This window comes from Zonotrichia albicollis, chromosome 13, assembly GCF_047830755.1.
Source record: "Zonotrichia albicollis isolate bZonAlb1 chromosome 13, bZonAlb1.hap1, whole genome shotgun sequence".
NCBI lineage: Eukaryota > Metazoa > Chordata > Aves > Passeriformes > Passerellidae > Zonotrichia > Zonotrichia albicollis.
Window position 1 is genome coordinate 1,635,485 of NC_133831.1, and position 27,277 is coordinate 1,662,761.

General features: G+C 51.8%; 3 protein-coding genes across 5 annotated transcripts in view; 2 read left to right on the forward strand and 1 right to left on the reverse strand.

Moving 5' to 3' along the window:
• The first annotated feature begins 77 nt into the window (after positions 1–77).
• On the forward strand, positions 78–6,424 carry PABPN1L (PABPN1 like, cytoplasmic). Of its 3 annotated transcripts, XM_074550737.1 has the most exons (8): positions 78–1,473; positions 1,999–2,173; positions 2,287–2,395; positions 2,814–2,878; positions 3,716–3,822; positions 3,901–3,988; positions 4,093–4,235; positions 4,683–6,424. In XM_074550737.1, exons 1-8 carry the CDS (start codon positions 1,364–1,366, stop codon positions 4,720–4,722), a joined length of 837 nt encoding a protein of 278 aa, XP_074406838.1. In that variant the 5' UTR covers positions 78–1,363; the 3' UTR covers positions 4,723–6,424. The 3 variants fall into 3 exon arrangements, with proteins under 3 accessions (XP_074406838.1, XP_074406837.1, XP_074406836.1); XM_074550736.1 differs by having other exon boundaries at positions 78–2,173; XM_074550735.1 differs by having other exon boundaries at positions 78–2,173; positions 3,716–3,988.
• A 591-nt stretch (positions 6,425–7,015) lies between these two features.
• TRAPPC2L (trafficking protein particle complex subunit 2L) lies at positions 7,016–10,023 on the reverse strand. Its single transcript, XM_074550739.1, has 5 exons — positions 9,877–10,023; positions 8,784–8,956; positions 8,285–8,372; positions 8,027–8,106; positions 7,016–7,184 (listed from the first exon to the last, which is right to left on the reverse strand). Exons 1-5 carry the CDS (start codon positions 9,907–9,909, stop codon positions 7,139–7,141), a joined length of 420 nt encoding a protein of 139 aa, XP_074406840.1. The 5' UTR covers positions 9,910–10,023; the 3' UTR covers positions 7,016–7,138.
• GALNS (galactosamine (N-acetyl)-6-sulfatase) overlaps positions 8,816–27,277 on the forward strand; it is a 45,428-nt gene continuing 26,966 nt past the window's right edge. The window contains 11 exon segments of the mRNA XM_074550734.1: positions 8,816–8,956; positions 9,877–9,991; positions 9,993–10,124; positions 12,398–12,521; positions 13,703–13,777; positions 14,803–14,905; positions 17,020–17,163; positions 19,959–20,025; positions 20,137–20,264; positions 20,949–21,088; positions 22,270–22,373. Of these exon segments, the coding sequence (XP_074406835.1) occupies positions 9,896–9,991; positions 9,993–10,124; positions 12,398–12,521; positions 13,703–13,777; positions 14,803–14,905; positions 17,020–17,163; positions 19,959–20,025; positions 20,137–20,264; positions 20,949–21,088; positions 22,270–22,373 (1,113 nt within the window). The 5' untranslated portion in view covers positions 8,816–8,956; positions 9,877–9,895.

Genomic DNA, 27,277 nt, shown 5'->3' on the forward strand with positions numbered 1-27,277 from the left:
TTTGCCCCGAAATGGTGGTGCTGGGGACCAAGGGACCTGTGCCCCTTTGGTGGCACCTCGGAGGTGGCAGCGTGGTGCTGGCACAGCCTGGCCGGGCCGGGGGCCGTGGGACAGCCTGGGGACACGGGGTGCCACATCGGGGACACGGGGACAGCGTGTGGCAGGTGCCTGTGCCTGTGCCCGTGCCCGTGCCCGCGGGGAGGCAGAGCCCGGGGCGCTGCTGTGGCGCTGGGAGGTGGCAGGAGGGACGTGGCTCTCTCGGGGTCCCCTCTCCAGCCCCTTCCTCTCGCTCCCAACCCACAATCCCAGCTGAAACCAAAGTGCCGCGTCCCGGCGAGGCTGGAGCAGGGTCCCACACCTGCCTGGCCTTCGCTCCATCACTGCCAGAGCCCCCCGAACTCCCCTGCAGCATTTCTTCCTCCTCCTCCTCCTCCTCCTCCTCCGGGGGCTGCTGGGTCCCCCTCCGCATCCCAGCGTTTCTGAGGCTGGGGACAGGATGCCGCTGTGTCCCCCGGTGCCGGGCACTGTGATGGGGTGTCCCCCGGGCGGTGGCAGCCCCGGGGGCTCCTCCGATGTCACCGAGCACCACGGCCCCGGCGGGGAGGGGGTGCCGCTGTCCCCCGTCCCTGGCGGCCGCTTCCCCGAGCCCTGCCCTGCCAGCCCCGGCTTGGGGACACCGGGGGGCTGGAAAGCGGAGCCCCCGGCTGGGCCAGGCGTGGGGCCAGCCCACGACGAGAGATGACGTGGTAGGACTTTCCTTCGGCATGCTGTCCCCCCTTGCTGTTCCCCGCTTTCTCTAAGTGTACTGTATGTTTGACCTGTGAAAGATGTAAACTTTATGATTCAGGTTATGTCTGTTCTTAACTCTGTATCTGTGTAATAAAGACAATTTAATATCAACCAGAGGCTCCGTAGCCTGGGCTTGTACTGGGTGCCCTCATCCCCCATTCCTGGCAGTGCTTTGCACCCTGTGCCCCCACTCCTGCCTCGGGGGGCTCATTACAGCCCTGGGGGCGCTCACTGCAAAGGAGGGGCGTTCATGGCGGGGTAACTCAGGTGTGTCCTGGGGGCACTCAGAGGGATGTGTCCCACCTGTGGCTGCAGCTCCGCCCTTGGGGTGTCCCCTGCTGCCCCTGCGCTGCCAGCTGGCCGCACCAGCGGGCTGGTTGCGATGGAAGGGGCGGAGGGACCCTACCCACCCCTAATCCGCCGCAGCTGAACGGTTCTGGGAGGGACCCTGCCCACCCCGATCCGCCGCAGCTGAACGGCGTTGCCGGGTCTCGAACCTGCGGCCCCGGGACCGTTCCCCCGCTGGCGGCGGTGGGCGGAGCCCGGGCGCGCGCCCCGCCCCGATTGGCCGCTGATGTGTGAAAAGCGGCGCGCGGGCACTCGCCCCGCTCGTGGTGGCGGGAGAGCCGCACGTGGTTGCCGCTCGCGCGGGCCGCGCGCAGCAATGTTCGGGGGCCGGGCCAGGTGCGTGCGGGGCCGGGGCCGCGGGGCCTCCGGACGGGCTCGGCTCCGGGACACTGCCGGGACATGGCCGGGCACTGCCCGACACAGCCCGGGCACCGCCCAGACACCGCTCCGTGGGCTGCTGCCCGGGCGGCGCTCCGCTCCCCGGGGTGGGAGGGCGTGTCCCTCCGTGCCCCCTCGGGGGTTGGGAGGGTGCGGCTCTGCCTTGGCTGCTCGCTGCTCTGCCGGTGGCCGTGTGCTGCCTGCCCGTTCCCGTCCCTACCCGCCGCTGGGGGTTCTCCGCTTTAGGGCAGCTGCTTCCCTGTCCGCTCTGCAGCCCCCGTGAGCTGGGAACCCCCTCAGTGTGAGCCGCAGCCCTTTGGCTGCTCTTTGCAGCGCTGGGGCTTTGCTGCACAGAGAAGCAGCTGCGTTTATGTCCCCTCTCCATCCTCCTGCTGGAAACGCCCTTGCCCGGCGGAGGCTGTGCTTTAGCCGAGACGTTAAATGGCTGTTGGTTCAATGCCTTTTGCCCCCTCTCCTGCCCAGTCCTCTCTTCCTGGACACTTCGGAGATCTGGTGGCAGGACCCGCCGTCCCTGCAAGCGGAGGCGGCGCCCTGGGACGTGGCAGAGGTGGCAGCCGTGTGCAAGGCAGTGGATGAGGGCTCAGACCCCAGCCCCCAGGAGGGGAACAGCGCGGAGGAGCAGGATGTTCAGGACCCGGTGAGTGCCTGCCTGCATGGGGAACCAGCTTTCCAAAGGAAATGGGGACCCTTTTACACCTGGGGTGTCCTTGCTCCAAGTGCTGCTTGTGAAATTCTTGGTTTGGGCTGCAGGAGCTGGAGGCCATCAAAGCCAAACTGCGGGAAATAGAGAAGGAGGATGAGAGGCTGAAGGAGCTGCAGCTGGAAGCTGACAATCACCTGTTCATGAGCTCAGAAGCAGGTATGGGCTGTCCCTGGGTGCTTTTGGCCCTCCCCAGGGACCCCTCTGGGGCACAGGGTGGCAATTGGAGCCAGAGGATTTGGCTGTGCCTCTCTGGGACTGGACACATAAGGTGGGCGAAGGGGGTTCTAGGCCTGCTAATGCACGTTCCATCAGCTCTAACCTCCTACCTGTGTGGGCCCAGATGTAGTAAATTAATTTAATTGCATTTATTCAGTTAAGTAATTGAGTTTAGTACCAACAGCCCCAGTAGAGGAGTCACAGTGAAAAGAAAAGGGGCAATGGGATGGAGGAGAGGGCCACAGTGTGAGGGTTTGGGTACACCTGGATATGAGAGGGATCTGAGGAGCTCAGGGTGGCTGTGCTGGGAGCAGACAGATGTGTCCCTCTGTCCGTAACAAATCCCTCCTCTCCACAGCTCTCTTCCCACTGACTACCAAGGAGAAGGTGGAGGCTGACCAGCGTTCCATCTATGTGGGCAATGTAAGTGGGAGCCCCTGCTCAGTGCCCAGCTGGGTGTGTATCCCAAATCCCTGGTGTGGATCTGCCCCTCCCCAAAGCCTGGCTGTTCCCATCCCAGGTATTTCCCCTGTGCCCAGCCTGGGAATGTGGCTCGTTATCCTCCACTTGCAGCTCACCTGTTGCAGGTGTCAGCTTCCCAAAAACCCCCTAGAAGCTGTGGGGGTTGGGTGGTGTTGCTTGTTCCTTCAAAACAGGGCAGGTTGTCTGTTGGATTTGTGTTCCAGGCGGGGGCACTCAGAGCTGGGAGGGTCCCCTGAGCCTCAGTGGGGGCTGAGCTGTGCTGGGGGTGTGAGTGGGGCCAGCTGGGCCCTTTGCCACCCCTGCTGGATCTGCTGCCTTGAGAGGCTGGTCTGGAACAGAGACCAGACAGAGCTAAATGGACAGTATAGGTATTTACTGTAAGGCCTTAAAGGGACATACCCTGGGCAGCACAAGAGCCTGGCCAGGGCTGCACCCAGGTTGAAGCCAAGGTGGATCCCAGTCACAAGTTTTTACACTTTTATAAGTTTTGGTTCATCTACATATTGGTTTCAGTTGTCCAGCTCCAGCTCATGAAGTCTCAACCCCCTGCCTTGCTCCCTTCCCTTCACAGCTGTTTGTGCTTTTTGGGTAAGGCTGTCCTTGATTCTCCAGCTGGGAAGGGATTCTTTTGTCCAACCACCCTGTGAAGAGACCCTACTAACACCTCACAGGGAGTTTCAGAGTTACACACCAGGCAGCAGAAAACCTGAAAAATGTAAAAGCTGAACCCCAAGGCATCAGATGCCGGAGAGCTGAGGGCTGGGGCTGTCTTTGCAGGTGGATTACGGGGGCACAGCAGAAGAGCTGGAGTCTCACTTCAACAGCTGTGGGCAGATCAACCGCGTCACCATCCTCTGTGACAAGTTCTCGGGCCACCCCAAAGGGTCAGTGCAGTGTGCAGGGGGGGCTGGGGGGCTGCAGGGTGTCCCTGGGGCTCTGCTCACACCATTGCCCACACACAGCTATGCCTACATCGAGTTCGAGGAGCAGAGCTCCGTCAAGGCTGCGGTGGAGCTGGACGAGAGCGTCTTCAGGGGCCGTGTCATCAAGGTGAGAGCTGGGGGAGCCCCCGGGGGCTTCTTCCCACCTTTCCCAGCCCTGCCTGCCTGGTGTGGGCCAAACCCCAGCTCCAGCAGCCCCTCCCTGCCCTGCAGGTGCTGCCCAAGAGGACCAACATGCCCGGCATCAGCAGCACGGACCGTGGCGGCTACAGGGGCTGCTTCCATGCCCGGGGCGGGCTGGGCCGCTGGGGGGGCCCCTATGGGCAGCAGCCCCGGGTCAGGGGGAGAGCCTACAGGTGAGTCTGGGCGTGGGGGCTGCTCAGGTGTGCAGCAGGGTGGGCTGTGCTGTGCCCCTGTGGGCTCTTCAGGTGTGCAGCAGGGTGGGCTGTGCTGTGCCCCTGGGGGCTGCTCAGGTGTGCAGCAGGGTGGGCTGTGCTGTGCCCCTGTGGGCTCTCAGGTGTGCAGTAGGGTGGGCTGTGCTGTGCCCTTTCCACTCTGGTGTGGCTGGGAGGATGGAGGAGGGCTCTGGAGGGAAGGAATATCTGCAATGTTGGAGTTGTCACCTGTCCCTACAGGAATTTGTGGAGTGGTGGGTGGGCATTGCACTGTCCCAGCCTGACCAGTCCCAGAGCTGGGCCTGGCTGTGGGGATCCCCTAGTTTTGGGGGTCTCAGCCCTTGGAAGGTTGAAGGAGCAGGGGGTGGTGCCCCTGTGCTTCAGGGTGTTGCTTTTGTTCCTGTGCAGGGGTCGGGCAAGGCTGCTGCCTTGGTATTTTCCATACTAGAAGAGGCTGGACTGCCTGGTGATGCCAATGGGACTGAAATGAGGAGATGGGATGGGAGAGATTTAAAAATACGCCTGCCCAAGCCAAAAACCAGATTAATTTTAAAAATGCCATCTGCCTGGCCGTGAGGATTGCTGGTGAGCCCTGTGCTGGCTGCAGGAGGGAAGATGGGACCTGCTCCATGCTGCCAGCACCCAGGAGAGCTCATCCCACCTCAGCTCTGCCCAGAGCCTTGTGTTGGCACGGAGAACAGGCTCATTCCAGAGAACTCTGTCCTGGGAAGGGAGGAGATCTCCCAGACCATCAAGACTCCTCCTTCTCCCATGGAAAAGGCTGTCCTGGAGAGTTTGGTTTGGCTCCTGCCTGACTGCATGCCTGCCTTCCATGCCACTGCTTGGCCATGAAGCTCCTCAGCTCTTCCTACAGCAGCTGGATTGCTCAGCCTTCTCTTCTTCTGAGAGCCTAGAGACTGTTTCCTTTCCCAAATGCATGGAGAAGGTTTTGTGTTGCAGCTCCAGATCTGATTGCTGGGGAGCTTTTCCATCATCAGCCCTGAGTGTGACCTTCCTCTTGGGAGGCCTGATGTGGTTTGGGTCTGGTTTTTAGCTCACTGTGTTTGTACATCCAGGACAGGGAAAAAGCCATCTCTTGTTTCTCTGGGAGCCCCTGTATCTCTGTGGTAGTTAAACAAGACCTGGGTGTCACAAAATCCTTCCTCTCTTTTAGTTTGGCTGTCAGCAAACTCCTCTTCCCTCCCTCCTGCTTTTATTCCAAGCTCCAGGGGTCAAAGGATGCTGGCAACTCCTCACTTTATTTCTTGCATAGCAGCATTACAAAACCACCTTCACTGGTGCACTTTGGTGTGGTCTCTTCATTCCCATCACCATTGCTGCTCTGGAGTCACTTTTGGGGGTGGTGGGAGCCCTGCAGGAGGCTCAGGACCAAAGAGCACCACAGGAGCTGGGTACCAGGCAAGTGAAGGGTCCTGGCTCTTCCCTTCCCTGCTGGATTTGTGTTTATGCAGCCCCATGTTTTTAAAGGAAAAGCTTTGTGTTAGAATGGGCAGGCTGGGAACCCAGGCAGACAGCATTCCTGGGAGAAGTTCTGCATGGAAATGGGTTTTATTATGTAATTCTCCCTCTAATCTTTCAGGATCCTTGGTTAGGATTCCTCTAACCCAGATGCAGCAGATGCAACCGACTCCTAAAGCAGCTTTTCACAGCTCAGGGGCATTGCCAGGCTAAAAATCCCACTGATTTTTTTTTTCCCCCTTTAAGATCTCTAGATTTTTTTAAAGCTTGGGGCCTTAACTCTGCATGTTGTGTTGATATTGTCCTCAGAGCTGCTGAGACCGACCTTGATTTGAGCTACCCTTAGGCTTAGACTGTAAACCAGCTTTTTCTAGGGCTTCTGTTTGATAGGATTATACATTTTTGAGGGTTATTTTTAAATAAAAAACTACTTTGGGGTATTTGGACTCTCTTGTGGAAGAGGCAACACTGAGCTGCCATCTCTGTGAGTGAAAACAGCCAAATTTTTTAGCTGGAGATGTTTGTGGATAACAGTGCACAGCTGTGCCTTGTGGAGATGGTGGGAGAGGCTTGAACCTCCCTTGATATTCCAGGTGGTTGCTGATAAAATATACTTAAGTTCTGTTTGAGTAAGTATTTGTAACTGTTACTTATTTTTAAAATAAACGATCCTGCTGTGTGAAGTTCATGTGCAGTTCTGGCTTTGTCCAGGCCCCTGGGGATGGGCAGATCTGTTATTTTTAGCTGGTTTCTGTGGTTTTGAACTGAGGAGGTGCTTGCAGCAGAGCTGTGTGTGCCTGCATCTCCTGTGATGGAGCTGGGGTGCTTTTCAGTGCAATTTGTGCTTTATTCCACATAAATACCTGCTGCTGATTTGGGAGTCTGTAATTAGAGCAGCAGGGAGCTGCAGGGGAGGGGGAGATGCTAATGGAGATGAATTTGGGATGAGGCAGGCAGCTGTGCAATCCTGATGGTTTAATCCATGCTGGATGGGGTGGGTTCATTCCAGCTGCTCTACCTGGGCTGGGAGTCGCTGTGCAAAGTGGTAACAGCACCTGAGGCACCCAGAAATCAGCCCAGGCAGGGAAACTCCTGGAAAGGTTTGGGTTGGAAGGGACCTTGGAGCTCCTCTTGTTCCAGGAGCAGCCTGGGACAGTGCAAGATGTCCCTGTGAGGTGGCTTTAGTGTCCCTTCCCACCCAAACCATGCCATGATCTCTGAGCAGTGGTTTGTGTTTACTCGAGTACAAATCCAGGCAAAGCTTGCAGGTGTCAGGTTTATTTTACACAGAAGAAATTTAAATTATGACACAGAATGGAATATTTACAGCACTGCAGGCATGCTCCTGCACACAGGGAATGTTTCCCAGGGGGGTGGGAAGGGGCTCAGCACACCTGCATCATCATGGAGTTCACCATGGTATCAAAAGCCCTGGAGAGGGGAATAAACAGAGATTATTAAGGGAAGCAGCTCATTCTGCACAGCTTTTGTAACAAAACCACTTTCTCACCCTGCCTCTGCCTGGACACAGGGTTTTCCTCTTTACAGCACAGGCTGTTGAGGGATTAATGACTTTTAATTAAGCTGAGGTAAGGACAGGTCTTATCCTGGCTGTTGCTCTGTGTGTGCAAAGTTGTTCTTGCCAAGAAACAGAAACTCCCAATTTATTGAAATTCCCTGTGAGGTTACAATGGGAATGGGGAACACTGACCCTCACAGGTGAGGAATTCCATGTGCTGAATGTTTGTCCCTACCCAGGATAAACCCTGGACAAGGGCACTTGTTCACTCTAACCTGTTCTACTTATTCCACTTCAATATTCACAGTTATTAAATCTGCAAGAGACCTCCAGGACCATCAATCAAGCTACAAGAATGTAAAATTAGGTGGGTGATTGGTTGATGATTTATCATCATGGTTTGTATTTTTGTTTGGGTTTTTTGGGGGGTTAGTTCTGGGGTTAATTCTATGTTTGTTTGGGGGTTATTATTATTACCTCTATTTTCAGGTAATTTTTTCTCACAAAAAGATACATTTTTTTGGCTTAATGTTTGTAACCCCAGTTCTGAGGTAGCAGTGAGAATTCAGTAGAACTTTCTATGACACCTTCAGTTTTTCAGGAGTAGGAACAGCCCCAAACCAACATCACTGCTCTCATTAAGGCTCTTAGAGCACACACCTCAACTGGCCAAGCACAGGTTGGTCCTGTGGCATCAGAGGTGCCCTGAAAATACCAGAAAGGTGTCAGAGATCCACGTGGACAAGGCACTCACCTGGAATGGATCCTGTCCCCAGGGTTGTAGAAGGGGTTACACATGATGTCTGTGTAGGAATTGTGCAGCTTGCGGAACATCTGCAAAGGGAGGGGAGGGGAATCCATCAATTGCTGGTTCCTCAGCAGCCCCAGTGAGGCTGGAGGTGAATCCATCAATTGCTGGTTCCTCAGCAGCCTGGGGGGCTGGCAGGGGCAGCCCCAGTGAGGCTGGAGGTGAATCCATCAATTGTTGGTTCCTCTGTCCTGGGGCACTCACACTGCGGATCTCGTTGTCCCTCAGGGCTGTGTTGGAGGAATCCACCACCATGACAAACTTCACCTTGGAGTTGGTCACGTAGCCATAGCTGGGCAGGGGTCAAGGAGCTGCTCCCACACAGCAGAAAGCAGGCTGGGCTGTGCCCAGAGGGACAGGAAATATGGGGGAACCTCCTCGTGAGGGGCAGGCACTGAGCTGATCTTTCTGGGACAGGGACAGCACCCAGGGAATGGCTGGAGCTGTGCCAGGGCAGGTTCAGGTTGGATATCAGGGAAAGGTTTTTCCCCCTGAGGGTGCTGGCACTGCCCAGGGAATGGGCACAGCCCTGAGGCTGCCAGAACTCCAAGAGCCTTTGGACAATGCCCTCAGGGATGCCCAGGGTGGCGTTGTTGGGGTGTCTGTGCAGGGCTGGGGTTGGATTGATGATCCCTTCCAGCTCAGGATATTCTGAGATTAAACCAAACCCACAAAGGCCTGGCCCAAAGCATGACAAGGATACACCTTGTAGTCTTCAGTGGGGTAGAGGAGCCCCAGGTAGAGCTCCCTCTGGTCCACCAGGGCTTTGCCCATGGCTGAGATCTTCTCATCCACCACGTCCAGGGAGGTGTGCACGGTGTAGTGGAACTTGAGCTCGTTCTCCGTGGGGACACTCCGGATGTACAGGGGGTAATTCTGGGGGCAGAGCAAACCACACTGCCTGGGGACTGCTGCTGCTGCTGCCAGAGCTGGTTAACCCTTTGTGTTCCCAGCACAGCCCCTCTGGAGCACAGCTGTCCCCATGGCAGGGGACCTATTTGCACAGGCAGCACACAAGGCTCAGATCTCTGTGCTCTCCTGCCCCAGCAGAGCCTGTGCCTGTCTGTGCCAAGGAAAACCCTTCTGTCCCTGCAGCAGGGCAGCCCAGAGCACCCTCACACTGTGCCTGTGCTGGCTGCTCCTGCCCAGCCCATTTCCCACCAGTGCTGCCCCCCTGCCCCTGGCTCTGTTCTGCTTCCCTCACCCCCATCCAGACCCCACAGCCCGGGATCCTGCCCACTCCCCTCTCCCCTAATCCACAGTCCAGCCCTGCTCAGCCCCTAAAACCAGAGCCCCTCACCCTTTCCCACACCCCACTGATCTCTTGTTCTCCTCAACTCCACAACCTGAGGCCCAGCCCCTTTCCCCTCACCCACTAATCCCGTTTTCCTCAACCCCACAACCTAAAATTCTGCCATTCCCTTTTCCCATACCCCACAACCTCCCTGGCCCTGCTCAGACCCCAAAACCAGAGCTCTGGCCTCTTTCCCCTCACCCCTCCCCAGACCCCACTGACCCCTGCTCCTCTCAACCCCACAACCCAAAACCCTGCCATTCCCTTCTCCCATATCCCACAACCTCACCCGCCCCACAGCCCCGGCCTCTTTCCCCTCACCCCTCCCCAGACCCCACTGACCCCTGTTCCCCTCAACCTGAGGCCTCCAGTCCCCGTTCACCCCTCGCTGCTCCACTCGGCCCCACTCAGGCCTCAGGACGCCATCTGGGCCCGCTGCTCCCCCGGGCCCGCACATCGTGTCCCATGTCCTGCCGTCCCCCCGTCCCCCCGCTGTCCGCACCTCCTTGGCGATCACGGCGATGCACACCGCCATCTTGGCCCCGCCCCTCCCGGTCCCGCCGGGTCACGCGGTGCGCGCGGGGGTCACGTGGCGCGGCGTGGTCACGTGGCGCGCGCGGCCCGGTTGCCATGGCGAGCGCGGCGCCGGGGCCGCGGGGCCTGCGCTGGGCCCTGGGCCCGCTGGGGCTGTGCTGGGCCCTGCTCGGCCCCGCCGCCGCCACCAACATCGTCCTGCTGCTCATGGACGACGTGAGTGCGGCACCGCGGGGCACGGGGTGGTGACATGGAGGGACGGGTGTGCGGGGCCCGGAGCGCTGTGCGGCTGAGGGGGGGACCGGGAGCCGGGGAAGGACCGGCTGGGGGGACACCGGGAGCCGGGCGGGTCCGTTCGGGGAAGGTCCGGTTGACAGGGTCCCATCAATCCCTACAAACGCTCCCGTGGGTGTCACAGGACGGAGCCAGGCTGCTCCCAGCGGTGCCCAGGGACAGGAGGAGCTGCACTGTCCATGAACCAAACCACCAGAGGTTCCCTCTGAACGCGAGGAGAGCCTGTGCCCATGGAGGGTGGCACAGCCCTGGCACAGCTGCCCAGGGATGTGCGGTCTCCTGTCAGGAGCCATCCCAAAGCCACCTGGATGTGTCCCTGTGTCACCTGCCCCAGGTTTCCCTGGCAGAGCTCCCTTCCTACCCTGATGATTGTTGGTCACAAGGAGGGGCTTGGTGGTCTCCGGAAAAACTAAACAAGAAAAGTAATTCTGCTCATTATTGCTCTCTGAACTGGGAAGAGAAAAATGACAGTAAATTATTAAAGAGCAGGAATTATCACAGATTTATTTCTGACTTAAATATTTTCAATTTTGCACCCTTGGCCACATGGATAAGGAATTATATTAATTTCCAACACATTCAGGTTGCTGCCATCTACCCAGTTTGCTTCTCTCCTGATAATTTCCTGTCCCCTTCCAGGTGTGTTTGTGGTGGAAATGTGTTTGTCGCTGTTTGAAGCTGCTCAAGGAGCTCACGAGGGTGGGCAAACCTTCCCTTTTTGCCAGTTTATCGTGCCCATTGTTCCATGGTGTCCCCACATTCCTGAGCTGGAGAATCCCCTGCATTTCCAGCCAGCTGAGCCTCTGGCAGGGGCTGCCCAGGCAGCTCTGGAGTCCCCAGCCCTGGAGGTGCCCAGGGAAGGACTGGAGGTGGCACTGAGTGCTCTGGGCTGGGGACTGGGCACAGCTGGGACTCAGAGTGTTTCCCAAGCTCAGTGATCTCCGTTTTCCATTCAGGAATATTTCCCCCTCCCAAGCTGGTGTTTGTAATTTTCCAGAGGAAAGCTCTCTGGGACAGGGGTTCTCCCACCCTGGAGGTGATGGTGCAGCACGAGGCTCCTGTCTGCAGCTTTATTGATTTATTAATATTGATTTATTTAATATGTTCGTTAAAAACACCTCTCCCTGCTTTTTCCCCCTTCACCCTCTGTGACTCTGGAATTAGAGCCATGTGAGATTCTTTTTGTCTTTCTTCCTTGATGATGCAGAAAAATCAAGAACTTGGGGGTGAATCCATTGGATCCATTTTAATCCCTCATGCCAGGGATGCTCCTTAACTCAGACACCATCTCTGCAGTGATTTCCTTATCTGATGGCATCAGGTGGTTCCCTGAGGATCTGGATGCATCCAAGGCTCACCTGACACACACCTTGCCTTTCCCAAAGCACCTGTGGTGCCCATTGAGCTGCTCCCTTCCAGAACCTTCTGCCTGGAGCTGAGCTTTTCCCAGTTTTCCAGCAGTGAGCACAGAGCCCTGATGGGAATGTTGGGGTTCTCCTGCTGTGTGACCCCTCAGGATCAGGAGGAAGAGCAGGGTGAAGGCACAGTCCTGCAGATAAGCACAGGGGCTGGTGGTGCCTCTGGCAGCTTCCTCTGGCTTTGCAAACACTGCCTGGCTTTTCCTGCTGTGCTGCTTTGGAGTTCAGGCCTTGTCCTTGTGTTTGCAGCCCTGCAGAGGCTGAGGTGGAATCCTGGGCCCCAGCACAGACAGCAGGGCAGGCACTGAGGGCTCAGACGTGCAGCTGCACAGCCCCGAGTAAACCACGTGTAACTTCCTCTTCCTCCTTGCTCTGGCTGTGCCTCAGGCCTCTGAGTAACAGTGAAGGCACTGGGCTCCTTGCAAGTGCTTTAATCCCTGTGAATAAATCATTTAATCCTGTGTGTGCTCAGTTTCCCACCCAGCAGGGGAAAGTGTGAGAGTTCCCTGCTCCACAGGGCTGGCAGAGATCATTTGTGTCACATTTGTGTCACATTTGTGTCACATTTGTGTCACATTTGTGTCACATTTGTGTCACATTTGTGTCACATTTGTGTCACATTTGTGTCACATTTGTGTCACATTTGTGAGGTGCTGAGTAGGGAGATGAGCACTGTAAACATTTATCAATTAAAGGGTACAATGAAAGTGTTATGTGGGCCCAAAAATGAGGTTGTGGAAAGGGCCTTTGACATCTTCTGGTGTGTTCCTTTTGCAGATGGGCTGGGGGGATTTGGGAGCTTTTGGAGAGCCTTCCAAGGAAACCCCTAACCTGGACCAGATGGCTGCAGAAGGGATGCTGTTCCTGGATTTCTACACTGCCAGCCCCCTCTGCTCTCCCTGTAAGTACAGAGCACTGGGAACCATGTCAGCATGAGGAACATCTCCTCCCTCTGAGGAGTTTGGGGTGTGTGCCAGCCTCTGACATGGGCTGACAACCAAGCCAGTCCTGCCCTCAGGCCACAGATCACATTTGCTGCTTTGATCTTGCATTTTGCTCCCTTCTTATTTCTGTTTGGATTGGAAACCCGACAGTTTTCAGTTCATACAAAGCACTGTTTCAGTGATCAGGATTTTTGTACCATTCCAATTCAGTACTCCCGCCCCAGTCATTGCGTTTTTTTCATCTTTCTCATTTTGGGTTAAACAAAGCAGGATCTGATCTGTTGCTGGACATATTTGGTCTGATTCTGTTGGCTCTGGTGAGCCTTTCATGCAAGGAAAGGCAGCAGTTTGTGTCCTGCTTTTGCCCCTGTGTCTTACAAGACTCCTGGGACAGGGACAGGAGATAAAAGGAACGTTTGGGTCTGGGAGAGGAAGATATTTTTCTCGTTGTTGTTTTTTCTGTGAGGTGGTTTCTCTTTTTTTGCTTTCTTTTTTCCTCTCAAACCTGATTAGCTGCCAAGAACTGAAGCAAAAATGAAGAACAGGGGCTTTATATTTGGGCTCTCACTTGCCAGTGTGTTGATGATGTCCTTGCTCAGAAAAGGCATTTAAAATATGCTGAAATCCTGCTAAGCCAGTGGTGGCACTGCATAGGCTTGAAGTTAAACATCTGTTTAAATATTCCCTGCAGTCAGGACTTGACTTTTATTGTCAAAGCTGGACAGCTCTTTCTTTGTATTTCATGATTTTTGTTCAGTCAAGCTCGAAAGCTTAGCCTTGAGCATCTAATCAGTTTGTGCTAGGATTTCCTCTTAAATACATAATAAATATATATATATAACTGAGCTGTAAGGGTTCCTCCATTGCTTATTCAAAGGAATGACTCTTCAGTGTGGCTAATTTAATAAAGGGGCCAAATTTCAGCTGGAATTACTCAAATGATGCCTCAGAACTGATTCTCCCCATGGCTCATGGGAGAGTGTGAGTGATTTAGTGACTGGCTATGACTCCAGTCAGATGTGCAGCCCTCATCCTCCTGCAATAATATTATATAGCAATCTAAATACCTATATTCAGGTTTTAATACCTGAATATTTAGCAGAGGATGGCTGTAAAGAAGTGTTTGTGTTGTTTGCAGCAAGGGCAGCCCTGCTGACGGGCCGGCTCCCGGTCAGGAACGGCTTTTACACCACCAATGGACACGCCAGGAACGGTAGGAGCCTCATCCCTCACCTCCCTTCCTCTCCTGATTTCTCTCTGGGGCTTGTTTCCAAATTTCTCTTTGGACAAACATCCCCATGGATGTTCCAGAGTGCCACCAAACTGTTAAGTGCTGTAATAAGTGTGAATTTTATTGCTCTCTCCTCATCAAATGAAGAGGATAAACCAGGCTGCTTGATCCATTTGTTTCTGCTGAGATATTTCTGAGATATTTCTGAGAAATATTTCTGAGATATTTCTGAGAAATATTTCTGAGATATTTCTGAGAAATATTTCTGAGATATTTCTGAGAAATGTTTCCTCTGGGCAGGGGTAACTGGGGTCTGGTGAGGGACAATCAGGTGGAGGTGTAAAACCCACAGGGCAGAGCTGGCTGCTCACAGATTATTCAGCAGGCACATTTCCACCCAGTTTCAGAGCAGCTTTCCATCCCTGGTGCCTCTGGTGCCTCCAGGGAAGGTCCCTGGGTTGATTTGGGTCCCATGGTGACAAATGCCACATGCTGGGCAGGAGCAGCAGCCTGGGGTTGGTTCCCTGAGCACAGTCACCCCTGGGAGCCTCAGGGGCTGAGACACTCTTCATTTCATTCAGAACCACAGAATGAATTAGGTTGGAAAAGACCTTTGGGACCATCAAGTCCAATCTATAATAGATCAGAGCAGCCCTTGCAGTCTGATCCCTTTGTTGGTTGAGTTAGAACAAGGCTGCCTTCATTTTAGAAAACACAAAGCAAATTTACAGCATAAAGACCACCCCTAAAGCACCTGATTTTCTGTGACATCTCCCTTTCAGGGGTCTCACCTCCACTCTGGGGTGCCAGCTCCCTTTGTCATTTACCTTCATGCACAAGTGGGTGGAAATCTCCCTTTGGTCTCCCTGCATCCATTTATTCTCTCCATCCCATGGGAGAACTTCCAAGGAATGGCATTGCTGGGACTCCAAATGAGTCTATTTCTGATTCTGTGTGCTGCAATATTTTGGAGAGTCAGAAAGGTGTTTTTAATTTGTTTTCCACAGCATACACACCACAGGACATAGTAGGAGGAATCCCAGATTCTGAATTACTGCTTCCAGAGCTCCTGAAGAAAGCTGGTTACACCAATAAGATCATTGGCAAATGGTAAATTTATTTGGAAGTGTCTTGCTTTGAGATTTCACTCAGTGTGTGTTGGGAAGGAGCAGCAATAAAAACAGAATTACAGGGGAAAAAAAAACTGTTTTGAAGCTCAAATGTTCAAGTTTGGAAAGTGTGGTGGATCTTCCCCCTGCTGGGATCAATTCCTGAATGTTCCCATTACAAATACTTACATGTGTCTTCATACAAAGACTTGAGGAGGTTTTATGTGTGTATTTGTATTTATAAACTCCTCAACTCTGGGCTTTTATCCACACCTCACACCACTTATTTAATCAGAAAACACCAGGATATTCTGCTGGAATTTGCCTTGAGCACCTACGTGGTTTTTATCTTTGACTCTTGCTATATTTTGGGACTTTATTAATGAACTGAGTTCCTGTGGAAAGTAACAGGAATTTCTTTATCAGTTTCATTAATAAGTTAGAGAAGGCTGAGCTTGAATTGTGGTTGGATTCACCTGCTGGAACTGGGAGGAAAGCAAAGCACCCTAAGACAGTGAATTATTTATCAGCACAAATCCAGGCAGGAGAATGGCCCTGAGGGATCAGCTCAGTGGGCTGGGTGCAATCAGCTGCAGTTCAGTGCTAATAAATGGAAATTCATACACTCAGGGAAAAGGAATAAACAAGGCAAATGCAGATTGGTGCCAGTTCCTTGGGAAAAAAAAGGCAAATCTGGAAAGACCTGCAGCTGTTAGCAGGAATAGGACTAAGTAGGAATGTGCAGGGCATTATTGTGCATCCAAAAACTTCTGGTCAGGGCTGGAAAGGTGTGAAGAAATGCTGGGTAAAAACTGGAGTCTCCTCCTGGCCTCACTGAGGTTTTCCAGCAGATAATTTTCTTATTGTTCCATCATCCCTTCTAAAATCTCTTCAGTGTGTGCTGTGACAGTAAATTCCATGGTTTAATTATAAGTTTGCAAGTCAAGTATTTTCCATGCCCAGTGTGGAATTTGTTGTGTTTCATTAAATCTCAGGTTTTTTTGTGCTGTAAGATGCAGAGACGGATCTCAGTCACTGTTTAATGTCCCTGTAAGTTCTTTTAGGGCTTTTGTAGGATAAGGTGTTTTTCCATCTGCCCTGTTGTAGGAACAGCCAGGAACAACTTTGTGTTCCCACATCTACAAAAGGGAAAGGGTGGAATCCTGCAGGCCAGACCTGCAGTGGCAGTTACATCAGCAAGCTGTAACCAGAGCTGAAATGAGGATTCTTTCTGTAATAACTCATTTGGAACAGCTCAGAGTAACTCCAAGGGAATGCATTTTATGCATTTTATGCCCTTTATGCTCAGAAGGTGCAGAGGGGGATGCACAAAGTGGACAGGGGCAGATCCAGGCTTGTGAGGGGAAGATGGAATGGTTAAATAAACACTGAGCTACCAAAATCCCCTTTAGAGACAGAGAGCATGAGGATTCTCTGTCTTCAAGGTGCTATAAATGCAGGAAATGCAGAATTTGCAGCACAAAACCTGAAGATTAGAGAGGAGCCTCATCTGGAAGTTAAGGATGGAGGATTTTCAAGCTGCACAGTAGAGAGGAGCTGTCATCAGGAGTAGCTAAATGTGTTTTATGTCCACATGTGCACACAAAAACCTCATTTCATTTCCATTCAGGTCTCTTTGTACCATTTTGGCAGCGTGAACGCTCCATAAAGGGGATGAGGATGGAATGGTGCATTTCATGAGCTCTGCCTTGTGTTTTTACAGCTCAGTGGGATAAGAGGGACTTGTCATAGATCAGAATCCTTAAGTGAAACATTATGTGATCTCTGCAGTGGTTTGGGGCAGTGTAGTCCATCAGTGCTGATCATCAGACAGCATGGGAGAAGACACCAGTGGAAGGAAAAAATGGAAAACAGTGATTGGAGAGTAAATAAAATGGAATATAAGTGAGCACTGGGGTGAGTCTGCATGGCTGTGCTTGCAACAAGTGTGAGAGGGCTCAAGACACTGCTCTGGAGTCATTTATGTGATTGAAATGCTTTGAGTTTGGATTTCTTAGGCAGAGACTGTGTTCTTGCATGCTGTTCTGATGAGCTGATGCTGTGTGGCTGCTCTGCAGTAGGATTTGAGCTCTGACCTGCTGTTTTCCTTGCCAGGCACTTGGGGCACAGGCCCCAGTTCCACCCGCTGAGGCACGGCTTTGATGAGTGGTTTGGGTCCCCAAACTGCCACTTCGGGCCCTACGACAGCTCCGAGCGCCCCAACATCCCCGTGTACAGGGACTGGGACATGGCTGGCAGGTAACTGTGGGAAGGGAGACAGGAGAGATTATAAATGTCATTGCCTGGCAAAAGATTGTGAGAATATGGAAACTATAAATGAGATTGAAATGAAAGCAAGCTTTGAGATCCCTCAGTTACTGAACAACTGGAAAACAATGGTGTGGCCACTGAAGGTGATCCCCTTTTGATGGAACAACACCCTCTGCTTGCAGACAGCTCCAAGGGTCAGAGCAGACTCTGCCAGCTCGGCAGAAGGGCTCAAAGAGGAGTTTTTAGGGAGTGGTTTGGGTCCCCAAACTGCCACTTCGGGCCCTACAACAGCACCGAGCACCCCAACATCCCCGTGTACAGGGACTGGGACATGGCTGGCAGGTAACTGTGGCAAGGGAAACAGGAGAGATTATAAATGTCATTGCCTGGCAAAAGATTGTGAGAATATGGAAACTATAAATGAGATTGAAATGAAAGCAAGCTTTGAGATCCCTCAGTGAACGACTGGAAAACAATGATATGGCCACTGAAGGTAATCCCCTTTTGATGGAGCAACACCCTCTGCCTGCAGACAGCTCCAAGGGTCAGAGCAGACCCTACAGCTCGGCAGAAGGGCCCAAAGAGGAGTTTTTAGGGAGTGGTTTGGGTCCCCAAACTGCCACTTCGGGCCCTACAACAGCACCGAGCACCCCAACATCCCCATGTACAGGGACTGGGACTGTGGGGAAGGGAAACAGGAGAGCTTATAAATGTCATTGCCTGGCAAAAGATTGTGAGAATATAGAGAGACTGAAATGAAAGCAAGCTTTGAAATACCTCAGTGAACGACTGGAAAACAATGATGTGGCCACTGAAGGCAATCCCCTTTTGATGGAACAACACCCTCTGCTTGTAGACAGCTCCAAGGGTCAGAGCAGACCCTACAGCTCGGCAGAAGGGCCCAAAGAGGAGTTTTTAGGGAGTGGTTTGGGTCCCCAAACTGCCACTTTGGGCTCTACAACAGCACTGAGCACTCCAACATCCCCGTGTACAGGGACTGTGGGGAAGGGAAACAGGAGAGCTTATAAATGTCATTGCATGGCAAAAGATTGTGAGGATATGGAAACTATAAATGAGATTGAAATGAAAGCAAGCTTTGAGATCCCTCAGTTACTGAACAACTGGAAAACAATGATGTGGCCACTGAAGGCAATCCCCTTTTGATGGAACAACACCCTCTGCTTGCAGAGAGCTCCAAGGGTCAGAGCAGACCCTACAGCTTGGCAGAAGGGCACAAAGAGGAGTTTTTAGGGAGTGGTTTGGGTCCCCAAACTGCCACTTCGGGCCCTACAACAGCTCAGAGTGCCCCAACATCCCCGTGTACAGGGACTGGGACTGTGGGGAAGAGAAACAGGAGAGCTTATAAATGTCATTGCATGGCAAAAGATTGTGAGAATATGGAAATATGAGCAAGGTTGAAGTGAAAGCAAGCTTTGAGATACCTTAGCCACTGAACAATTGGAAAACAATGGTGTGGCCACTGAAGGTGATCCCCTTTTGATGGAACAACACCCTCTGCTTGCAGACAGGCCCAAGGGTCAGAGCAGACCCTGCCAGCTTGGCAGAAGGGCCCAAAGAGGAGTTTTTAGGGTTTAAAATGTAACACAGTATGGTGATGTAATGATTCTTATAGGCTGTATGTAAATGCTATAGGATTTGTATATTGTACTGGATTGGTTAGTGAGAATTGGAGTATTCAACACAGAAGAAGATTTATGGTATTGTAACAGGAACCTCTCTCTCTCATCCTCTTTACCACACTCTTGCCTTCCCTCTCTTTTACCCCTCTCTTTCTCTCTCTCAGCCCTGCTCCAGCTGTGGCTGGCAGTTCCCAGCAGGGCCCTGCACCCAGGCCCTTTGCAAAAACCCCAAATTCCTGACCTGGCTCCAGAGATCTCTCATCTCTGTCCATCCCCACCATCCTACCCCCATCACTCCTACATAACCCAGCTCCTGGGCTGCCTCTGAGCTGCTCTGGGCTCTCCCTGCTGCCATTTCACACCTGCATGGGCTTCAGGGCTCCATCCAAGCCAGGCCATTCTGGGATCCCCTGGTTCTGTGGTTCATAAAGGTCCCAACACTGTGACCAGCCTGGAAGTGTCTTGTGGATGGTGCAGGGATGTGGAGCTGCCCTGCCAGAGCTGTTTGCTCATCCCTGGCACCATCAAGGCTTCCACTCTTGGAAGCTGCTCCCATTCTGCACTGAAAGACCTCTTTGTTCCTTCTCTTCCTGTTTGGAATAACTTTTTGTGTGTTTGCATAGCTCCATCCCTGCTCCCAGTCTGCAGTCTGGGCCCTTCTTTTCCATTCATTTTTCACTCTGCTGTTGTCTCATTTCACTGCTGTAACTCCCCTGAGCACTTCCCCAGGCCCTTCGCTGCCCTCTGAAATAATGTTTCCAAAGCAGCCCAGGTTCTGCTTCCAGCACTTCTCTGTCTCACTGAAAGTTGTTGTGTGCTTCTGAAATTTTATTCACATTTCAACCAGCTCTTTATGAATCACCAGGAGATTTTAAAGCATTTTGCCCCCTACAGCAAAAGGCCAGTCCCTCAGGTTTGTCCAAAACTTGAAGTCATTAATTTGCATCAAGCTCTGTCACCACTTTCTCCCATAAGAACAATTATGGTGACATATTTCTAATATCTGAAGAGTAACTATGACTTGTTTGTCACCTCCTTACACAGGGGGAAAAAAATCCATAAAAGGGGGAAAAAAAAATCCTTTTTTTGATGCTTATTCCTTAGGATTGATTTTTTCCCCTCTCTGATTCCTTTTATCTTAAGATACTATGAAGACTTCAAAATTGATCTGAAGACAGGTGAATCCAACTTGACTCAGCTCTACCTGCAGGTACTATTTTAGTGCTGGCTTCTTAAGCCAAGGTGACTTTCTGCCTTTTTTTTTTTTTTTTGGAGAAATTTTGATGGCAGAGGATAAATTCATTTTTATTGTTGTTTACAGGAAGCTCTGGATTTTATTAGCAAGCAGCAGGCCAGCCAGCAGCCATTCTTTTTATACTGGGCAATTGATGCTACCCACGCTCCTGTTTATGCCTCCAAACAGTTCCTGGGCACGAGTCAGAGAGGGCTGTAAGTTCTGCTTTTTGGGGTTGTTTTAATGAATTCCTCCTGCAGCTGCCACAGCCAACCTGAGCAGTGCTTGGTAGATCCAAGGCATGGATCACCCCTCAAGTGTGTGTGTGCTGAAATGCATTATTTGCTTGAATTGTTGTTTCATAATTTGGCTGGAATCTGAAGTGAAGCTCACATGACCCCAGGGGGAGGAGGGGGCCTCTGAGCTCCTGTGCCAGTTGTGTGAGGAATGAAATGCTGTCTGTGGCACAGATGAATTTTTAGGAGGCTTTTGTATGATCAGTGCCTCTTTTAAAAGCCTATAAATGGGACCAGCAAATAGAAAACACTCCTAAAAATGCAGTTTGGAGGAGGCAAAGAGCTCTGTAGACACTGGGAGTGTTGCTTCAAAGTTCCTAACCATAAGGAAAGCCATGTTATTACCTCCCAGTCTGTGGCAAGGTGGGTTTGCCTGTGTTTGTGAATTTTATGGCTGAATTCCTCTGTCCAAGAGTTCAAGGCTCACACCTGAGCAAACCCTGACCCTCAGTACCCAAGGGCTGCAAACAAAGGTTTGCAGTGGCAGCAGAAAACCTGATGCATGAGAAAGATTTCTGCAGCACAGCTACAATGAAATCCACTGAACTCATTGTGCTGACCCTTTCCTGCTGCTCTGAGTGTTTTCATCTCCTTTTGCCTCAGGTATGGGGATGCTGTGAGGGAGATTGATGACAGCGTTGGGAAAATCCTGAAGCACCTGCAGCAGCTGGGCATCAGTGAGAACACCTTTGTGTTCTTCACCTCTGATAACGGGGCTGCTCTCATTTCAGCTCCCAAGCAAGGTGAGGCTCAGCTGAACCAACCTGGCCTTGGGAAATCAAGGCTTTAATCTCTCTCTGAGGAGAAAAAAATCCCTGTGTGTGGAGTCTGTGTTATGAGGTAGGAGAAGCCTCAAAAGACAGAGTATTTATGTTTGGAATAATTTATGTGCAGTGCTTCTGGTCACTGTTGGAGGAGGTGTCCTTGGCCAAATGGAATTTTTCCTGCCCCAGTGTTGCTGTTACCTGTGTGTATTTGCACTGTCAGGGAGGGAATATTCTGTAATTTATTGGGAGCCAGGCTCAGTAACTTAGCAGGGTGTTTACTCTCCATCTGCCAAATGCATATTTCAGCCTTCTGAGCAATTAGAGACACTTCAAGAGTCCCTCATTCTTTTGCTCTCATGAAAAATATCAAGAAGAGAAACGAGTTTTGTTAGCTAAGAAATTTTCTTGTTTCAGTGATGGTTTCTCTGTAACAAATCACTGCAAATTGATTTTAGAACCTGCTCTCTTCTCTTTGGAGCCAGGCTTGGCTTGTGGTTATTGAACCACAGAGCAGGGAGTAACCTGAGTTCTGATTTCAGCTCAGCCACTGGCTTTGACTTTGTGTGACCTGGAATCAGTTATGAGACCTCCCTGATTGTTCCTTGGCCAGCTGAGCTCCAGGGCTGGGTTAAAACTCCAGATATTTCTGCAAAGCCCTGGCCATCTCTGAGTGACCATTCAGGGAATGCAGGATTATTTTTCTCTCTCTTACACCTTCATCTAATATTGTTCTGGTACTATAAAATTTAAAATCATTATGAAAAAATGCTATTTCTGCCTGAAAGTGTCAGATTTCCTTTGGTTACAGACAGCAGTTAGCACCCTTAGAGGAAAGGACAACACCAGTGAGGTATTTCCTGTTTGTTTGGGGTTTGGTTTTCATTTGGTTGTTGATAGCCAGGTGTCTTTAACTGTCACCATCTCCCTGTGATGAAAAGACACTCTTAAAATTTCATCACAAATGGATATTGAAAAAAAAAAAACCCCACAAACACAACACAACAAACAAAGAAATAATGACCAAAACCCAACTCTGGCCGTGTCCTTTGGAGAAGCATCCATGCAGAAATGAGAAATCATTTCAAACCAGCCTGGGTGACAGTGTCCTGTGAAATGCTGGTGTTTTGTGGGGTTTAAGGCTGTTTTTCTGTCCCTAGGAGGAAGCAATGGGCCTTTCCTGTGTGGCAAACAAACCACCTTCGAGGGTGGCATGAGGGAGCCGGCCATCGCCTGGTGGCCCGGCCACATCCCTGCAGGAGGGGTGAGTCTGTGCCTGGGGGGCTGCAGGGATGGAGGGCTCCTTGCTGGGCTCAGGGGGCTCTGCTTCACACTTTTACCATGCCCCAAGCCCAGGTGTTTGTGTGAATAAGGAGCTGCTGCTGCTGCCCCAGACAGCTGTGCCATTTTAATGCAAATTTGCGTTAAAATTTGTGCTCAGTTTTGCTGTGAGGCTCTGCTCTTGTCTTCCTGCTCTTTTTAACCTCTTTACTCTTTTGGACCTCAATATTTCTCATGTGTCTGAACAAACTGGAGCATAAAGAGCAGGAATTTGCTCCCCATTCCCCATGCCCTGAGGTACTGAAGGTTTTGACCCTCACATCTCTCACTTTGGTGCTTGATGAAAAGTCCCACTCAGGGAGGTTCAGACACCACACGATTGCTGTGTGCTGCCTGTGCACAAATGCAGATCTGATCACTTCAGAATAACCCCCCAGTGGCCCTGCCAGCCCCCCTTGTCCCAGCTCTCATTACAGAAGGATGCAATCAGTCCTGCTGCAGGATCCCAGGGACAGCAGAGCCCCCTCCCCCTGGTGAGCATCCCTGAGCCCTGCAGAAAGTGATCCTTCATTAGCTGGGCTCTGTGCTCCAGCCTGCAAACTGGTCATAAATAAAACATTTGTGGAGGTTGCATTCCATTGGGGTGGTTTAATTGAGGCAGGCTAATGATAATTTATCATTTACATTTAGGAGGGACCATGAGGCAGCTCAGATCTGCAGCTGAGGGCAGGAGGGTGGTTTGGTTTCATTATTTTTCGAGAGTTCACCAAACCTACCAAGGATGGTTTATTATTTTTCTAATTTGAAATGAAAACAGTCGTTTTGTTTAAATTTAAACATTTCCATAAAGCCTTTGCAAGCCAAGTACAACAGCCCTGGGCTAGCAAGGGAGAACATGAAACTGCAGCTGAGTGTTTTGTTTGCTGGGTCCAAACTAAATAATGTGCTAAAAGTAAACACGCATTATAAATGGGGACGAGAAAATGCCCAAATTTAAAAATTCTTTCCATTGTAGTAACTCTGAGGATAATTAAGAACAGGAGGAGAGAGAAATCCTTGTGCCTGCTTCTTTTCTGCCTGGCTGGGACCTCTCTCCCAGGTAGATTTTGGGAGCTGCTGCTGGAATTCCTGGGAAGAGGCAGAGCTGTGTGTGCAGGGTGGGCTGGGCAGCTGAGCTGTGCCTGGAGCTCCCAGGTTTTGGGATGCACCCAAAATTTCTCCTCCACCATGCCAGTGTCAGCCTTCAGCACGTGCTCAGCTTCAAATCCTCCTTATCTGCTGCTCAGGAACTGTGATAGAAACTCACCTGTGTTTTCTGCTTGTGTTCTTGCCTTCGAGGCTCCTGCACTGCTCCTCAGCAGCCCTGACCACAGGTGAGAGACTTGTGTCCACCACTGCATTTTGGGCTTTTTTTTCTGTACCTTGCTGTAGCTGCACCATCCTCTGGAGGAGATTTAACTGCTCAGCCCCAGTGCACTCCAGGTAGCTGTGAAATGTGGGAAAGCTGCTTCAAAGTCTCTCATTGCTCCTACTTGTCCAGAGGTGAAGGAAGCAAAGGTTTGGGAGTTCTGAACTTCAGCACAAAGCTGAAGGGTCAAGTCCTTCCTGTGCTGGGTTTGCTGCCAGGGCAGGGGTTTGAGGAGCAAGGGAAGGGCCAGGAGCTGTTTCAGGTGGAACAGCTGCAGCCAGGAAAGGAGGGTTTGTGTCTCTGGCCACTGAAATTCAGATATTGTGTGGAAAGCTCTGTCTGCTGATGGGAATGCTCCAGGGAGACCTCACTGCAGCCTTGCAGTGCCTTGGGAAGGAGGGAAAGAGATTTTTATATGGGCAGATAGTGCCAGGACAGGGGGGAATGGCTCCCACTGCCAGAGAGCAGGGTTAGGTGGGATATTGGGAAGGGATTCTTCCCTGTGAGGGTGGCAGGCCCTGGCACAGGTGCCCAGAGCAGCTGTGGCTGCCCCTGCATCCCTGGCAGTGCCCAAGGCCAGGCTGGACAGGGCTTGGGGCACCTGGGACAGTGAAGGTGTCCCTGCCATGGCAGGGGTGGCACTGGATGAGCTTTCATGCCCCTTCCAACCCAAACCATTCCATGATTTCACCTGGCAGTTTGTTAATAATTTTATTGATCCATAAAGCTGGGGGGTTTTATTTTTATTAAAGGGCACATTCCTTTAATAAAAATACAGGAGCAGCAGGGTCTAAACACAAGGAGTGAGGGACAGGGTGGGAGCACCTGCCAGACTCTCCGTGGAGCTGGGGATAATTGGTGCAGTTGGCTGGTTTGCAGGTTTTTGGAGGGGAAAGATGCCTCAGGAGTGTGTGTTGCTCTTGGCATCAACACTCAGTGAGTTCTGCTCCCCACCAGGAATATTTATTCCCACACAAACAGCCTGGCTGCACTTCCCTCCTCGGCTCCGTTTTCCAGGTGAATTCACAACAAATCAGCGTTTCAACATTCCCCACATCACATCTGCCTTCTGGAAGGATCCAGCTGGAAAAAAAAAATCATATTCTATTGGTATTTGAATCCTCCTCCTCTCTCCCCTCGCCCTCCTCCCCTTCCTCTCTCGTGCCTGCTTCCTGAAGGAGAAAAGAACATATCAACCCAAAGACAGCATTGCAACCTTTTCTTCCCTATCTCCCATGGGGCGCAAATTGAAATTGAATTAGACAGGGATATCAGGTCTGCTCGCTGTGATAACTGTAAAAGGATTTTATTTAAAAACACCCTGACATTTGTTCACCCAGTTTCAAATATTTAGCTTTCCTCCTTTCCATTCCTGGCGGGGGCGACTTTATTAATTGTCGCCTTTGATTCAGAGTTAAAGCTTGAAAGCACTGATAACAGCACTGGGGACTATTTCTTCCAGCGCCGTGGCCCACAGCAAAAGGATTTCATTTTCTTAAAGACGTTGTGTGGATACTGAGAGTTTATTAAAAAGAAGGGGGGGAAAGGAGGGGGAAAAAATCCGTCCTTACGTGCGTAATACCGGCTGTTCCTCACTGATACAGCAATATCTGATCTCCCTCCGTTTATATATTATTTATTTTCTCTGGGCTGTTGCCCTCTCTGGATTTTTCTTTTTCTTTTCTTGAAAAAAAAAAAAAGAAATAAATAAAAGGGAAAGGCAACTAGAATGAAAGAGCCCTGTTGACAGGAGAAAAATGGATTTTTTTTTTTATTTTTTCTCTGAAAATACTTCAAAGTTTTATATAAACATTAACTTTTTTTTTTTTTTTTCCTTTTTCCTTCTTCAATGTGCTGCTGCAGAGCACAGATAAATCCAAGTGGCTGTGGCATGGGCATTTAATTTCCTTAAGAAGTTTTCTCTGCTTCACGGCAGAAATGTTGTCTGAGAGCAGAAACGTAATTGGATGATTAAAGAGAGTCATCTACATCTGGTGCTGGTTAATAAGGGCCAGGACAAGGGGAGCGTGGTGGCCCCCCAGGAGTGTCCCCATGCTCTGGATAAATGAGGTGACATTAAAGGCACGAGCCCGGGGTCAGCCATTGCCTCTTATCAAAAGATTGAGGCGCTGGGACGGAGCCACAACAGGAAAAGTGATTTTTGGATTAGATGGAGAAATTGTGAGAGCTCTGATTACAAAAGGGCTCAGCCAGGGGCTGGGTGGGGGGAGCAGGAGGGGATGGAGCTGCTCCTTCTGCAGCTCTGCAGGTGGGAATGAGCCCAGGGAGGAACCTCTGGGGCTGGGAGCTGCTCATGGGCCAGCTTCAGCTCTGGGGACAGGGCTCAGAGGGACCCTGGCTGTGTCCTTGTGCAGGGACAGGGCTCAGAGGGACCTCAGCCGTGTCCTCATGCAGGGACAGGGCTCAGAGGGACCCCAGGCATGTCCTTGTGCAGGGACAGAGCTCAGAGTGACGTCAGCCATGTCCTTGTGCAGGGACAGGGCCCAGAGTGGCCTCAGCCGTGTCCTTGTGCAGGGACAGGGCTCAGAGTGACCTCAGCCATGTCCTTGTGCAGGGACAGGGCTCAGAGGGAGCCTGGCTGTGTCCTTGCGCAGGGACAGAGCTCAGAGTGACCTCAGCCATGTCCTCATACAGGGACAGGGCTCAGAGGGAGCTCAGCCATGTCCTTGTGCAGGGACAGGGCTCAGAGTGACCTCAGCCATGTCCTTGTGCAGGGACAGGGCTCAGAGTGACCTCAGCCATGTCCTTGTGCAGGGACAGAGCTCAGAGTGGCCTCAGCCATGTCCTTGTGCAGGGACAGGCACAGAGGGACCCTGGCTGTGTCCTCATGCAGGGACAGGGCTCAGAGTGACCTCAGCCATGTCCTCATGCAGGGACAGGGCCCAGAGGGACCTCAGCCATGTCCTTGTGCAGGGACAGGGCTCAGAGGGAGCTCAGCCATGTCCTTGTGCAGGGACAGGGCCCAGAGGGACCTCAGCCATGTCCTTGTGCAGGGACAGGGCTCAGAGTGACCTCAGCCATGTCCTTGTGCAGGGACAGGGCTCAGAGGGAGCCTGGCTGTGTCCTTGTGCAGGGACAGGCACAGAGTGACCTCAGCCATGTCCTTGTGCAGGGACAGGCACAGAGGGACCCTGGCTGTGTCCTCATGCAGGGACAGGGCTCAGAGTGACCTCAGCCATGTCCTTGTGCAGGGACAGAGCTCAGAGTGACCTCAGCCATGTCCTTGTGCAGGGACAGGGCTCAGAGTGACCTCAGCCATGTCCTTGTGCAGGGACAGGGCTCAGAGTGACCTCAGCCGTGTCCTTGTGCAGGGACAGGCACAGAGGGACCCTGGCCATGTCCCCAGGGAGTTCCATGATCCCATGCAGTTCCACCTGGCCATGAGGCAGAGCTCTCCTCTGTGCCCAGAGGGGATGTGGAGATCCCTCATGGACACCCCAGAGCTGCCTGGACACCAT

Coding starts and splice junctions, on each gene's coding strand:
- PABPN1L (XM_074550735.1), top strand. CDS start 1,886: ATGTCCCCTCTCCATCCTCCTGCTGGAAACGCCCTTGCCCGGCGGAGG. Junction 2,396..2,813: donor GTTCATGAGCTCAGAAGCAG/GTATGGGCTGTC, acceptor TCCTCTCCACAG/CTCTCTTCCCACTGACTACC. Junction 3,989..4,092: donor TCAGGGGCCGTGTCATCAAG/GTGAGAGCTGGG, acceptor CCTGCCCTGCAG/GTGCTGCCCAAGAGGACCAA.
- TRAPPC2L (XM_074550739.1), bottom strand. CDS start 9,909: ATGGCGGTGTGCATCGCCGTGATCGCCAAGGAG. Junction 8,373..8,783: donor CCCACTGAAGACTACAAGGT/GTATCCTTGTCA, acceptor ACCCCTGCCCAG/CTATGGCTACGTGACCAACT. Junction 7,185..8,026: donor GGGGACAGGATCCATTCCAG/GTGAGTGCCTTG, acceptor TCCCCTCTCCAG/GGCTTTTGATACCATGGTGA.